Source organism: Zootermopsis nevadensis, unplaced genomic scaffold (assembly GCF_977971745.1).
Source record: "Zootermopsis nevadensis isolate Lab colony 2312 unplaced genomic scaffold, Znev_1.0 Znev_ptg000022l, whole genome shotgun sequence".
NCBI lineage: Eukaryota > Metazoa > Arthropoda > Insecta > Blattodea > Termopsidae > Zootermopsis > Zootermopsis nevadensis.
The window spans coordinates 7,122,237-7,136,152 of NW_028259154.1; the positions used below are offsets into that span (position 1 = coordinate 7,122,237).

General features: G+C 37.1%; 1 protein-coding gene across 6 annotated transcripts in view; it reads left to right on the forward strand.

Annotated features, from left to right (window-relative positions):
* Positions 1-13,916, forward strand: part of NFAT (nuclear factor of activated T cells 3) — a 118,236-nt gene that overhangs the window by 96,851 nt on the left and 7,469 nt on the right. For all 6 annotated transcript variants that reach the window (XM_022066716.2, XM_087353580.1, XM_022066733.2 and 3 more), the window contains 2 exons: positions 2,658-2,796; positions 12,221-12,280. In XM_022066716.2, the coding sequence (XP_021922408.1) occupies positions 2,658-2,796; positions 12,221-12,280 (199 nt within the window). The remainder of the gene's footprint in view (positions 1-2,657; positions 2,797-12,220; positions 12,281-13,916) is intronic.

A 13,916-nucleotide genomic window follows, 5' to 3' on the forward strand; every position in this document is an offset into this window, starting at 1 on the left:
CAAAATGTGAAAGGACTTACAACTCCAAAATTGGCAGTTATAATAATGATGATAAAAGTAAAGTAAAGTTTGTCCCACTATACGCCATGTAGGCGTTTGGGGTGAGTGGAGGTATAGCTCCTCTCTTTCTTGACCTCGGCACTAGATGGGGGTGAGTGGTCAGCATCACGCCCCGGCCGGCTTTAGCCCCGGGAAAGGACCCCGGTACCCATTGTAGAGGAGGCTGGGTGGGCCTCAGAGCCGGTCTGGACGCAGAGGCTAGAGGAAAAATCCTCTGCCCCCGTCGGGGATCGAACCCCGGTCGTCCAGCCCGTAGCTAGTCACTATACTGACTGAGCTAGTAATGATAATTTATTCACTTATTCTGCAATAATGTATAACACAAATGCAATCACGCTAAAAATTTGCTAAATATACTTAGAAAGGAACACGAGATTTATATTAGGCATGCAGAAATTAAAACTGTTCTGCTAGTCCTTCTCATCTGTTATGTAGTTTCATTCTTTATTAATGCCTTAAGTGGGCTAAGAGCTTGTATGTGCCCCATGGGGAGCGCACATATATGCACACTTCAGAAAAAATACTGTTTCTCAGTGGGCGAAGCTCATATGCACACTATTTCTGTCATGCCTCTGTGGAGTGTTCTGCCATTTAGTGAATTTTTTTTTAACTCGGTAGTCCTCTAAATTGTAGTACATGCACTTACACTGAGATTTGGATGGCGGGGGAGAAGTAGGCAATCGCACAAAACAACATTAGTTTTTGGTGTAATGATTTTCTCGTAACTACCGTGATGGAATTAAATTATTTCTTGAAATGTGTGAACAATAGGTCCCACAAGACGTTAAAAAGAATTTGTGAAATACAACACTAAATCCAATGGAAATAGGGGAAAGTAATGATAAATGTTTAAAAAAATATGGTGAAATTGTTAGTAAAAAACATTAATTTTTTTATTTCCATACCGAATAAATATGTATTATCCATAATGTGTAAAATATTGACGATTATTTGTAATAAAATAAAATAGCCGCACTTTGTGATGCAATGGCATAAATTCCACCCCCACATAAGGGGTTAACACTCTGTGTAGTAAGGTAAACAAATTATACTGCAGGTCATTCAAGGTAAACAAATAATACTGCATGTCATTTATATGAACTTAGAGGTGAAAACGTGATTCATTCAGATAACAGTGAAGATTTTGGTTTGGTTCTATGCTAATTTTTGTCTCAATCAGGTGTTCAGTGATGCAGCACTCGTTAATTGTATTTTTAATATCCTCATGAGTTTACAACTTTAGTTTTGTGTTTAGTGATCTTCATTTTTTCTTTGTTAGTTTATGGGTGAGCTGTATAAATTATTAAGTTTTTGTTATTTAGGGTGTGCAGAAAGAAATAAGAATCACTTACGACAAGATACTTATAACTTTTCTCTGTGTGTTATTAATAAAAGTACTTTGGACATGGTAAGCTGCTGCTACATATATGATAGCAGCATAATTATTTACTGTCTTGTATTTCCTGACATTTCACTGTGACTTTTAAGAGGAAGAAGCATTGATGCTTATGTCCATGCAGGTGTTTATGGACATACATCACCAAAATTCTGTGGTTATTAAAATTATCTTTCTAGATGTTACATTTTGATTTTTTGAATTATTTCTACAGAATATATAAAATCTATCTGTATAATAAGCAAGAGTTGGTAGATTGGTTGTCTGGTGATCATTTGGTGTTTTGGGATCTAGGCCTTATGGGACAATATTTTATGAGATTCATTCGTCTGTGGCCTACTACTAATATCTACATCAACTTCTGTGCAGCACAGCAAAATAAAATAGATGGTTATGTGTTAACGATAGTTATGAACTAAAATCTGTTGAACGAATCCATGCATGGTCGCCCTCGATGGACTAGTGGTTAGCATGCTTCTCACTGGACCCAGGGTTCACGGGTTCACACCCAGCCGAGGTCGATGGATCTTTAAGGGTGATAAAAATCCATAGCACAACTTCCTTCAGAGGGGAAGTAAAGCTGACGGTTCCATGTTATACATTTACGGCATATAAAAGAACCTTATGAGCATGAGCAAGATGTTTTGTAAGCAAAATTCATCTGCCATTTCTCTCCTGATTCACTACTAGATGGCTCTAGCAGACAAATCAGGATTGAGTAGATATTGTGCAGAGGCAGTTTGCTTGTCACTCACTATTCATAAAAGCACACTTCAAAGACAAAGAAACCTCAGGAACCTCCCACATGGGAGGAGGCCAAGGCTCAGTTTGGGCTGTTGCTCCATAGAAAAGAAAAGAATCCATGCATGGAAGACCTCAGAGAAATCATTAATTTTGAAATGTTCTAATGTCAGGGAAAAAATACAGTAGTGTAAGCCAGAATCTAGATGTGTGAATGTATCCAAGCCAATGGCAAACATTTTCAGCATCTCCTTAATGTAAAAAGTAATTGTCACCTTTCAGTGTTGGTGCAGTCTCAATATTATCACAGCTAACCAGGTAGGAAAGGCAGCAGTGAACACAATGTTCACACATAGCAGAAGGGCTGTGCCCCATTATAGTAGGCAAATATTTTTTCTGTATATTTGCTTCAACTTGTATTACAAGTTTCTCATTTGTTTCAAAATGTACATTGTTGCAGACTCACCTAGTATGTGTGGTACCTCCATACCGGCGGGTGGACCTGACCGATCCAGTTACAGTAAGGCTTGTGGTGGTGTCCAGTGGAAAGACCAGTGAACCCCACACTTTCATATATACCCCTACACTTCAGCCACCAGGTAGGCTTTAGGAGGACAGGTCACAGTCGGGCCGCTTGCTCGGCTGTTTTGTGGACGGACAGCCTAGCATGCAGCTCCCGACCAGGCAGGGTAGATCAACTTGGGGGCTTCTTTGCATGAATGAGTTGAGAGATGAACTGTTGAAATGCACAGCTTGGTCTAGCTTACAGTAAATTTATGATTCAGTGTTTACAAGACGTTATACTAATTTATTAATCTTCACTATTTGTGGCTGCATACATAACCTTATCTCACCCTGCCTGGTCTGTATTCTGCATTTCTGATTAATCATGGCACATGGGGTAGTTCCAGTCTTTTATTTTTATTTTATTATCAAAAGCCTATTCTTTGTTGTTTATTTTTGAGCATCACAAACTCAGTTTTGGAACTATAGTATTTTCCTTATACAATACTCAACATGTCTTTAGGTTGTGCTTTATTCAGTTTTAAAAGTAATTATTATGCATATCTGTTAGTTTATTATGTCGTATTACAAGACGCAAGCCATGAATAACCACTCGGGCTGTCCGTTTGGTACTGAAATGTGTGAATGTGGAGTGGTTTGTATGTGATTGGGTGGTGAGAACAATGTTGCCAGCACTGGAGAAGTATCCATCTTTATTCCTTGAGTTAATACCTATGTTAATTGAACAGTTAATATTGTAGAATTTTCAGCAACATGACTGAAAGATTGTGCCAAAATTTAAACTGTCTATAATTTTTTTTTGACTCTAAATGTAGTTTGACATAAAATTCTGTACATTTATGTTAAGTATATAGATATTACACATTGTAACTGAATTTTTTGCAATTAGCACACAAAGTGTGTAGTGTAAGCTGGCAATGTTGAAAACCAAACCCACTGAATTCTGTAAATCAGTTATGACAGTGATTTGAAATGATAGTTGTGATGAGTAACTGTCATGACTGGTGCTTTCCATATTGGGGGCAAGTGAGCATTTTTACATGTGGATGTGACTGACTGATTGCCGAGCGTACATGCGGGACCATTATGTGTGTGTGCGCATGTGTGAATGATAATTATATGCTCTGCTTGCCTCAACATTTTTAAAAGAACACTGATCAAGGTTCCTGTCAGAAGTATGGTAACTGATAATATTAGAAAATATTTTGGAAACGTGCAGAAAATTTTACTGCAGAAATGTTTGTACATTACTATCTTTGGATTGCAATTGGAAAGTAAATCATCATTTTCTAAGTGTTGGGAAACTTTGATCGACAATTTTGTCAGATTGGCGTAAGATTGCATGTATTAAAAAAGAAACAAAATGTTGAGAAAATATCAGTACTAACAAACTCTTTACTACATAATTCTTAAAGAAATTTATATTGCCACAAGAATTGTAAATTGGCTGTCATAGTTTTTGCTCTTTGTTTCTAGATTTGTTTAGTAAGGAAAGATAGTTTATCATATTAACATACATTTTTAATTGTGACAGATTTAAAGTAAATGCATCTGATGTGGCTTTCTAGTTTTACGCCAGTTGCTGACAAGTATTTTTAATCTGTGGTTTTTTCGTGTAACTTTTCTATGCGTCTGCTTGTTCCCCTCGCAGCAGAATTACAGGAAGTAATTGCTGATTGGAGTTGGCGCCACTTGTCAGGCGAGCGCCAGGGGGTGCGCCTGGGCATCACCCGCTAATAATTCAGGTTCTGTCATCATGGTGACTACTACTACTACTACTACTACTACTACTACTACTACTACTACTAATATACTACTACCCACTACACACATATCCACAGCATTGGCACATCACAAGTCATTGCCTTAGATATCACTCATGGGTGTTGGGTCATGTGATTAGGTATTAGGGATCATGCTGACCTCATTGGTAAACTTTGTACTTCTTACCTCAGGTGAAGATGACTCAGTGAGCTTATTAGCGATAATGGACATTGAGGAGTAATATTGGGGATCAAGCTGACCTCAGTGGTAAACTTCATTCTTCTTACCTCAGGTGATGATGACTCAGTGAGCTTATTAGCGATTAAAGACATTGAGGAGTAAAATATTTGCAACTTTTCTACCAGAAATTGTACTATAATTGTTGAGTTTGTAGCTAGGGGTATGCTGGCACATTTCGTATATTGCTTAAAATAGGCAGAAGTGGTTTGTGTGACTAAGACTGCTTCAAGCATAACATGTCAGATGATTTGTGTACACTGATAATATGTACTTCATGATTCCCAACAAACAAATTAAATCTTACCTTCATTATATAAGATACTGGACACAGTACTTTGAATGAAGACAGTATGTGCCATGAAAAAATAGTGCCTTTTAATAAAAATGTACAATGATGTTTCTTCAGAACTGTTTTGTTGCAGTTAATATTAAGATCAAAAGGTGGTGTAAAATAGTGACATTTATAAAAGCGGGTATATTCATTATTTATATTATCTGTATTGACATAATTGAAAATACAGTATTGTGGTTCATATACAGTGTGTTAACCTGATGTCTGGGATAGTTACTGAGTTATATCCAAGAGCAATGATAAATATCTGGGGTGTTCATGTTAGCTTTGTAAATTTTCCAGCATAGGCAAATGACACCAAAGCACTAGAAGACCCAAGATAGTGTTGTGTCCCTCATACACCCACTAGTATGCCTAACTTATGACTATATCACAAAAATATATTTGATACATTTTAGTTATATACAGGCTTCAGCTAGAAGAATAGGCATATAGTGGAGAAGCATTGTCATGACCATACAGTGAGTATGCACCAGAAAACAAACACAGGACATCAAGTCCGTCAGCATGTGCAGTATCAGAAGAACACCTGAGACATCTGTGTAGTATTTCCAAACCAAAGTTTAACACAGTTGATATTATTTTAAATTTTGCAGAGACAGTATATGGAGCCTTGTATAGATTGAGGATAAAATTGAAGATTGATGGAATTGGATGTTTCAGATTATGCCTTATTTTAAGAACATTTTAAAGGAAATTGAAGAAAAAAGTTGTATGAGAAAAGTGAAAAATTGCAAAATGAATATTTAATTTCAGTGCAGTAAAGTTTGAAACAAATATTGCTTAAATGATACTGAAAAGTAGACATATAATTCTAAAAGCTTAAATTAACAAAAAGGAGATAAAAAAGTAGTGTTTATTTTTGTTTTATTATTGACTATGTCTTTTTTTTCTTGCTTTGTTACAATTGTTTCTCAATCACTGTTTTCTTCTGTCCGCAGTTCCGTCGGTTTGGGACGTGGACTTTGCCAGGCGCGTGGCATTGTGTGCGGTGTATTGCGACTTTTCAGGCTTGAAGCTGGCTTGAAGCAGAGCAGAAGTGATAATGTTCCCTCAATGCTAGACTGGCAGTGCTTTGTGTGCAGTGTGTGTGGACGTGTGGATGTGTGTGTCTGAAATGTGCTTGTCCTGCAACAGAGCCTGGGGAGGGGGGACTTGGATATGTTCAGGTTGGGTGGAATGTCCATCAGCCTGTGGGTGGGTGGGGTTGTTGAATGGATGCAGTGGCCAGCAGCCTTCCCATCTCCCATGTTCCTACAAAGCAGGGGTCCCCCACATTTCAAATTTATGAGAATCCCATGGATTCGCAGATTTCCCATCTCATTATTCCCAAAGTAAATGCCTTCCAATCCATTTTTATCAATGGTATATTTGTATTGTGCTGTGTTGCCCTGTTCTGGTGCACTCTGCACTCATCTGCCATAGAAATGTTTTGATGAAATGCACTGCCTGTGGTTGTTCTGTTGTAGTTGTCTTCATGCAGAATTTAATCTTTGCCTCAGTCATTAGGACTTGGTGTTGCTGTGAAATTGAACTGTGATAGGTGGCAAACAGGGTTAGGTTGCATGATATGAGCATGCTGGCTCCATCTATGTACATGGTAGTTTCAAACAGTTCTAGGACAGGCGCAAATACAGCAACGTTTTGACATAGGCATAAGCCTGACTTGAACACCAATGATTCACAGTTCACTCAGTTGCCATTTTGCTAGTGATTATGATAGGCCTCAGAGGAGAGAGCAGTGCTTGGTAGATTTCTATTAGGGAAATGGATCTCATTCAGTAGTGAGTTATTTACAGATTTTGCCAGCTATTTGGCAACATAAAGTGAAGTTAAGTAAAGCTGTCCCACTATACACCATGTAGGTGCTTGGGGGGGAGAGGATGTATAGCTCCTACTCATTCTTGACTGTTATTGAGGCCCTTCCATAAAAGTTTTCATTGCTTCATTTCGTCTGCCATCAAGCAAAAAATTAAATGTAGGTTTAATATTGTGACCATAGTGTTATTTAATGTTCTACAATAATCACTTCAACTTCAAGTGTTGCAAGGGGGATCAATTATCACACAAAATTAAGTGATTGAGTTGTTGATACCTCAGAAGTGTTCATGGTTTTCATGCTAAAACTATTCTAGAGATATGCTGATACCAAGTTTCTATACTGTCCACTGATTGGTTCTAAAATTATACTAGACATACACATGGACATGACTCCCCTTAGGTATATCTTTCCTTATAGAGTGTAGGCTGTTGAGTTTAGTATGGGTCCATTGGTCTTGGCAACTCAATGATTTGTAAGTACTACATGGTAATGAAGATTAACTTTGTGTGTATTTCCCTGCCTGTGTAGTTTAAAATAAACCAGATATGAATAAATTGCATGTTAATGCATGATGTAACATTTGCATATCTGCTGCCAGTAATTGCATGGAATTATTATAAACAGCTTGTAACATGGTACATTCTCTCATGACTGGGACTTTTTGTGTCTGTCACAGGTGATTTTGTATTTCCAAGCTTGAATCCCTGATGCTGTAAACTCTGCTTGCAGTATGCTTTGAAATTGTGTAGAGTGGACCTAGCAGTAGTCTGAATGAAGTTGTCCCAATTAGATCACTACGAATAAAATTTTGAAATTACTCTTCAGTTGTTATATACATAATGCATTGGCATGAACTGTTAATGTAATATGCTTAAAATGATCAACACTTCATAATTGTTTTCATATATTTAGTTCACATCAGACAAGGGTGTGTTGTATTCAGAATTAACACTAAGATTCACTCTAAATATATTCAAGCCATTTATCTACAATGGGTATTTCCATACCCATTATTATATTTATGCACTGACAACCTACATGGCTTCATAACTCAGGAGACCGCAGTCATCAAATATCATGTTCTTAGAAAAGAGGATTGGGAGAAATTAATTGGGAATCTTGACATGAGACTGTAATCCTGGTTGCATTGAACAAGGAGCATTGCCTATGGGCATTTCTCTGTTGTGCTACAGATAGCAGCACTGAATTCAGTGATTAGCAGTGGAATAACTTGACATACTTTGCATATTTATATGAAAACAAGCAATCATGGGGCCATGTTACCAAAATATATTAGTTAGTAACAGAATGAGAGACTCAACATTACTAATACCAAATCCTGCCAGTGGATATTATCCTGAACCAGTTAAGGCTGTTTCACATTCTTATGAACTGTTCCTTCCTCATTTGTCATGGATTAGGTCTCTTGGCCTGTCATGTATACATTGACACTGAGATATACCTGAATGGTGGATGTTTAAATCAGACTCCCATTGCTTAATTTTTAAACCATAAATTAACAGAATTTATAACATTTGCTTCTTGACTTCTTGCCATAGCCAAATTTAGCCACAACATTCATCGTTGTCGTCATCATCCATCGATGTTTCCATCGGTGGGTCATAAGACAACGCTTTCTGCATTCTGCATTTGCATTCTCTCTTCCTTCATAGAACTCATTTTGTATTGAGTCATTTATTCTTACTCTTTATTGTACATCTTCCTTCACTTGGCCTGTACTGATGTTCTTGTCCTCCAGTAGTTGTTTGATTTTTTTTATGCTGACAGAACAATCTTGTGGTCTATACATTTTGTAACACATGCCCACACCTAATTAATCAATGTGGGAGAGATATTTACAAATACAATGAATGTGTTGCTGTTTGCATTAATTTCTCAAAGCCAGTCTTCAAACACTTTTTGGTGGTATGTTTTTTATTTTGATATTACCATTACTTTTATGAATGTAACTTAATACATATACACGTATGACCTGGGCAGTTGTGCCTAGAAGCCTGTTAACTAACTTTAGAATTCTCATTATTACTCATAGTTTGTAACCGTGTACAGTGGCTTGTTTTCATATAAATAAGTTGGTTATGTGGGGGAAAGGGGGGGGGGGGGGCTGTTGTCATGAACTATAACATGTTCATTCTGAATTATCAGTGTCAGAGAACCACATATCATAATATTTTGCACTCATTATAATGAGTTTTTTAAATATTGTTGGTAGTTTAAATATATTGCTTTAGTTGACTGCATTATGAACAGCAGATCTAACCATCTTTCTGTGTGTATGTAAACGTTGTTTTAAAGCCACTTCCAAGTACATTGACCCACTAGCATACTGTTTTGTAATATATATGTGTAGAATAACCTTAAAATTGATTCAAAATTTAAAACTCTTTTATATTCATCTTGGAACTTCAATGCTACTTTGTTATCGAATATACAAATTATTTTGAAACATTGTATATGTTATGCAGCCATCGAGTGGCTGATGTCACCCAAACATGCAGATGTGTGCCATTGGTGTAACAAATTGTGTTGTTCATACTTTTCAAATTCTGAATTTTACCTGTTGTTATCTTCTAAATAATTTAAGGAAATATTATTAAGAAGGAGGAAAAAACTGACTTGTTCTCGGACACATTTGTGAAGAGTTTGAATAGTGAGAGGGTCTGTAGCCCCCCCTCCCCATAAGTGCTCCTTTGTGTGATGTTCTCATTATTGAGAATTGGGTTGTAGTAAAAATTAAATTAGGGGACCCCAAGAACCATTCCAAAAAATGAATTTTCTTAAAAATTTGTTCTTTCACGCGGTAGTTAAAGTTCTTGTGTAGACATATTAATTCACTTTTAATATGCCTTTCACAATATGCTTTTCTCTTGAAATGTCATTCGTTAGAGTGTGCTTCAGTGATAAAATTATGAAAAATGTAATCAAAGGACATTATGTATTTTGTATCTGATGTCTTATCACCCACCTTTCACCACCCGTGTCAATGGAATTTTGAGGGACTTGTCATGTATCAGTGTTGTAGAGATAAAAGGTGTATGAGAACTGGAATGTGTAATGACCATAGTAGCCATTATGAAATTAGATAATTCAAGGCTGGAATGAGCTCACCCCCTTCTAATCAGTTCTGTGTTTACAGTGCTGTGTTCCCAGCATTGTGGGGGTTCTTCTCTCTCTCATTTTTTTTCTTTTTCTTTCTTTTTTCCCCACTCATACACATGCAGTTACATTATCCTGCCATGGCACTGGTGTGCTATGAATTTTTGGTATCCATTTTTCACATTAAACTTATGTCTTGAGTAAAACTGTTGAACTCATTGTGATGATATGGAAGATAACCTGAAATGTCCTCTTGGTTGTTACAACACCATTGAAGAGGCGCTTATTATGAAGTTTAATCAATTAAATCTTCTCAGGCAATCAGCTGCATCAACTGGTTACCCTAGAAAACCAACGTCCTCATCATCAGGGTTCTGATGATGGGGACAGCGTTGGCTCCCGAAACGTCGGTTTACTACGGTAACCAGTTGACGCGGCTGATTGCCTGAGAAGATTTTATTGATTATACTCTCCACGAAAGTGTTAAATCCTATATGAAGTTTGATATTAGAAATAAATGGAATGTCATTGAACTGTTTACAATGTTTTAAGTTCTTCTTAGATATTTGTGAGCAATCTGAATGTTTTGGTGGTATGAATGTCCACAAAGTACAAGAAGCATGTGGTGTACATCATAATATGGTAAACATGAGGTCCCAGTTGCAGCACAAAATCACCACTCATACACAACATGCAAACATAACTATATTTTGTTATAAACTAGATGATTGATTGAGATACAGTTTCCTTTTTAAAAATTAAGCCTAATGGCATAGTGTGTTGAACATAAATTTGTACTAGTATATATTCTATCTGTACATTGAATAATAATTTGAACTGCAGAGAAAGGTCTTCCATTTATTAAAATAAAATAAAATGGCAAAGAAAATTGATTTTAAGGGTATGGTTATAATAACAAAAACCTGAGGAATGCAGTGGTTAAAGTATTTCATGGATCCTGTTACAAACGATTGTATTACAGCAAGTGGAAGTGAGAAATCCTGCACCCCTGAAGCACTCTGCTTTGCTATTTGTAGGATTTTGCTGGAACCTTGAAATGTCTAATTTTGTGATGGCTACTATAATTAATGACTGCCAAATCAAGATAGCTTGGTAATATTATTCCCAGTATTTGAGCTACTATTGTGAGAAAAAATCAGTTGTAATTTAAAAGTCCTTGTTGTTCAAAAACCTAAATGCAGTACTGACGATTCTGAAACCTAGGCATTTCAGATGGCTTTCTTTATCTGTTTGTAATTGTCAACTGTAAAGGCTTGTAGTGTCATTGGTTTATATCCAATTTCAACATTTGATTTGACATAGGCTGTTATCTCCTCATGTCTTCTATCTGTGTTATAATAAGCACTGAGGTGTGACATGTTTTGGGAATATTTAATGACAAATTTTTACTCAAAGATTTTATCTGTTTCTTTTAAACTCATGGTAGGATATGGTGATTAGTGATTTGTAAAGATGAAAATGCAGTCACCCCTTTACCAAACCACATTGTGGGGAGGATGAGTCGTCAGCTTCATGCTCCGGCCGTCTTCACCTCAGGGGAAAGCACCCGTTGGACGGGAGGCTCACGGTAGGCCTCAGAGACATTCTGGACATATTGATGATGAAAAAATTTGCTTTACAACTACCAGGGATCAAACTATGGCCATGCAGTTTGTAGCCAGTCACCTAACTGAAGCATACATGTCCTTATGATTTCCTCTCCAAGTGAACCAGCACTCTGGCTGCTGGACTCAGCACCACATGCCTGGCTACGGGGTTTAAGTGTCAGAACACATGGAGTGTGCTTGGGCATGTATGTGTGTGCACATGTGTGACTGAGTGTATGGGCACAGGCATTGTGAGTCGTGCCACCTGAGCCGGAAGACACGCAGAAGTTTAAAGAAAGAAGTAATGTTATTTCTGATCATTTGCTCTACTTCAGTTGGTGTTCAGAAACAGTTATTTTTTATTTTAATTTTCTGATGTTGAAGGGAGTGTGGTATATATTCAAAATAGCTCCCAAATATAATTTTTTATTATTTTCTCTAATTAAATTAAGAGGGGGGTGAGACAGTTTTTGGTCATGAACCCCGCTCGGGTGGCTGCTTCCCTGCTACTCTTTTTTTCCAGGTTCTTCAGATAAAATTTTATTATTTATGGGCATTAGATTTATGTATTTCATTGTGGTTTTTATCATCTGCAGCTGTGGTTCCAGGAGGCACGCAACCATGCGTTACACTGGTACAGTCGGCAGTATCTCATCGTAAGTACACATTTCTAATACCAAGGCTGTGTGCATGTTTGTGTATGGGGTGTATTATAATCAGAACTGTACAAGGACAGGAATTTTGTTACATCCTTTGTTCTCTAGTGCTCATTTCATTCCCTCTGTTTTTGCCTTCCCTGAACAGCCAGGATTTTCTGAGTACAGAATTCCATAAATACAGCTTTGATCTGTTATTCACTTAATAAACTGCATTTGCCCACAGTCTCACCTTGCTGTACACAAATAGTTTTGTAAGAGATATTAGAAACTTTGTCGCCCTCGGTGGACTAGTGGTTAGTGTGCTTGCCACTGGACTCGAGGTTCGCGGGTTTAAACCTGGCCGAGGTCGATGGATTTTTAAGGGTGATAAAAATCCATAGCACAACTTCCTTTGGAGGGGAAGTAAAGCCGGCGGTCCCATGCCGTATATTTATGGCATGTAAAAGAACCTTATGAACATGATACGAGATGTTTTGTGAGCAAAATTCAGCGGCCAAGTCTCTCCTGATTCACTATTAGATGGCTTTAGTATACAAATCAGGATTGAGTAGAAATTGTGCAGAGTCAGTGGGCTGGTCACTCACTGCTCGTAAATGCACACTTCAAAGACAAAGAAACCTCCCATAAGGGAGGAGGCCAAGCCTCGACTTTGGACTGTTGTGCCATAGAAGAAGATTAGAAACTTTATGATAAATGTTAAGATCAGAGAACAAATATAATGTATTCTTTAATTTGTAACTTACAAGTAATAATAAGTATCAGATGTGAGTCTTTCATGGCCTTTGAAGTAAGATTGTGATTCTCTGTGTTGCAACATTGTGTAGTCATGTGTCAATACCTCGTAGATATTTGCTAGATCTTTATTAAGGATAGAAGATGAATTGACTTGGCATATCTGAAATATCGATAATCATCTGCTTAACTACACATATTTGGTGTTACAACCAAGATCACAGTTAAACTGATGTCATTGTCCATCTTTTTGGTTGTTACACCATGTAGGCTTAGTTTCTACATACAAGTCAGTCTTCAGCCCTGAATATGGAAGCAGCATGTTCATCTGAAACAGTATCTGCTCATACCAACAAGTCCACATGACATAGTGACCCAGAAGATCAATATCAGCATCTGCTCTGCTGTGGGAACTGAAATCTCATATGAAAATAAATGTATTTATTTAAATACACGGATTAAATGTGCTCACCACTTTTCTGCATCAACTTAACATCATGGTAGGCATATTTTTTGAGCCCAAACTGATTGGTTACCTGTCTTGTTTCATTCATAAGGTACATCTTCAAGTTTTGTTCAGGCAGTTGTCTGTGTTGAAGTTTTAAGGGTCTGCACACTTTTGTATGCCTTTCACCTGATAGCTAATGATCATTATCATATCACATTTGAAGCCACACAACCTCTGAAGTTGGTGAAGCATTAAATAACTCAAAAATCTGTTGTCATTGTCATTTTTAATATTACATGTATGTATCTGAATACCATGGGTGCCAAAATAATAGCAGCAATAGGAAAATAAAATATTGTTAATAATTTAAGCAAGATTTTATAACAATAGACAGATGTAGACATTTCAGAGGTGGGTCTAAATGATAAATAAGCTATTGCCAGCTATTTCCAG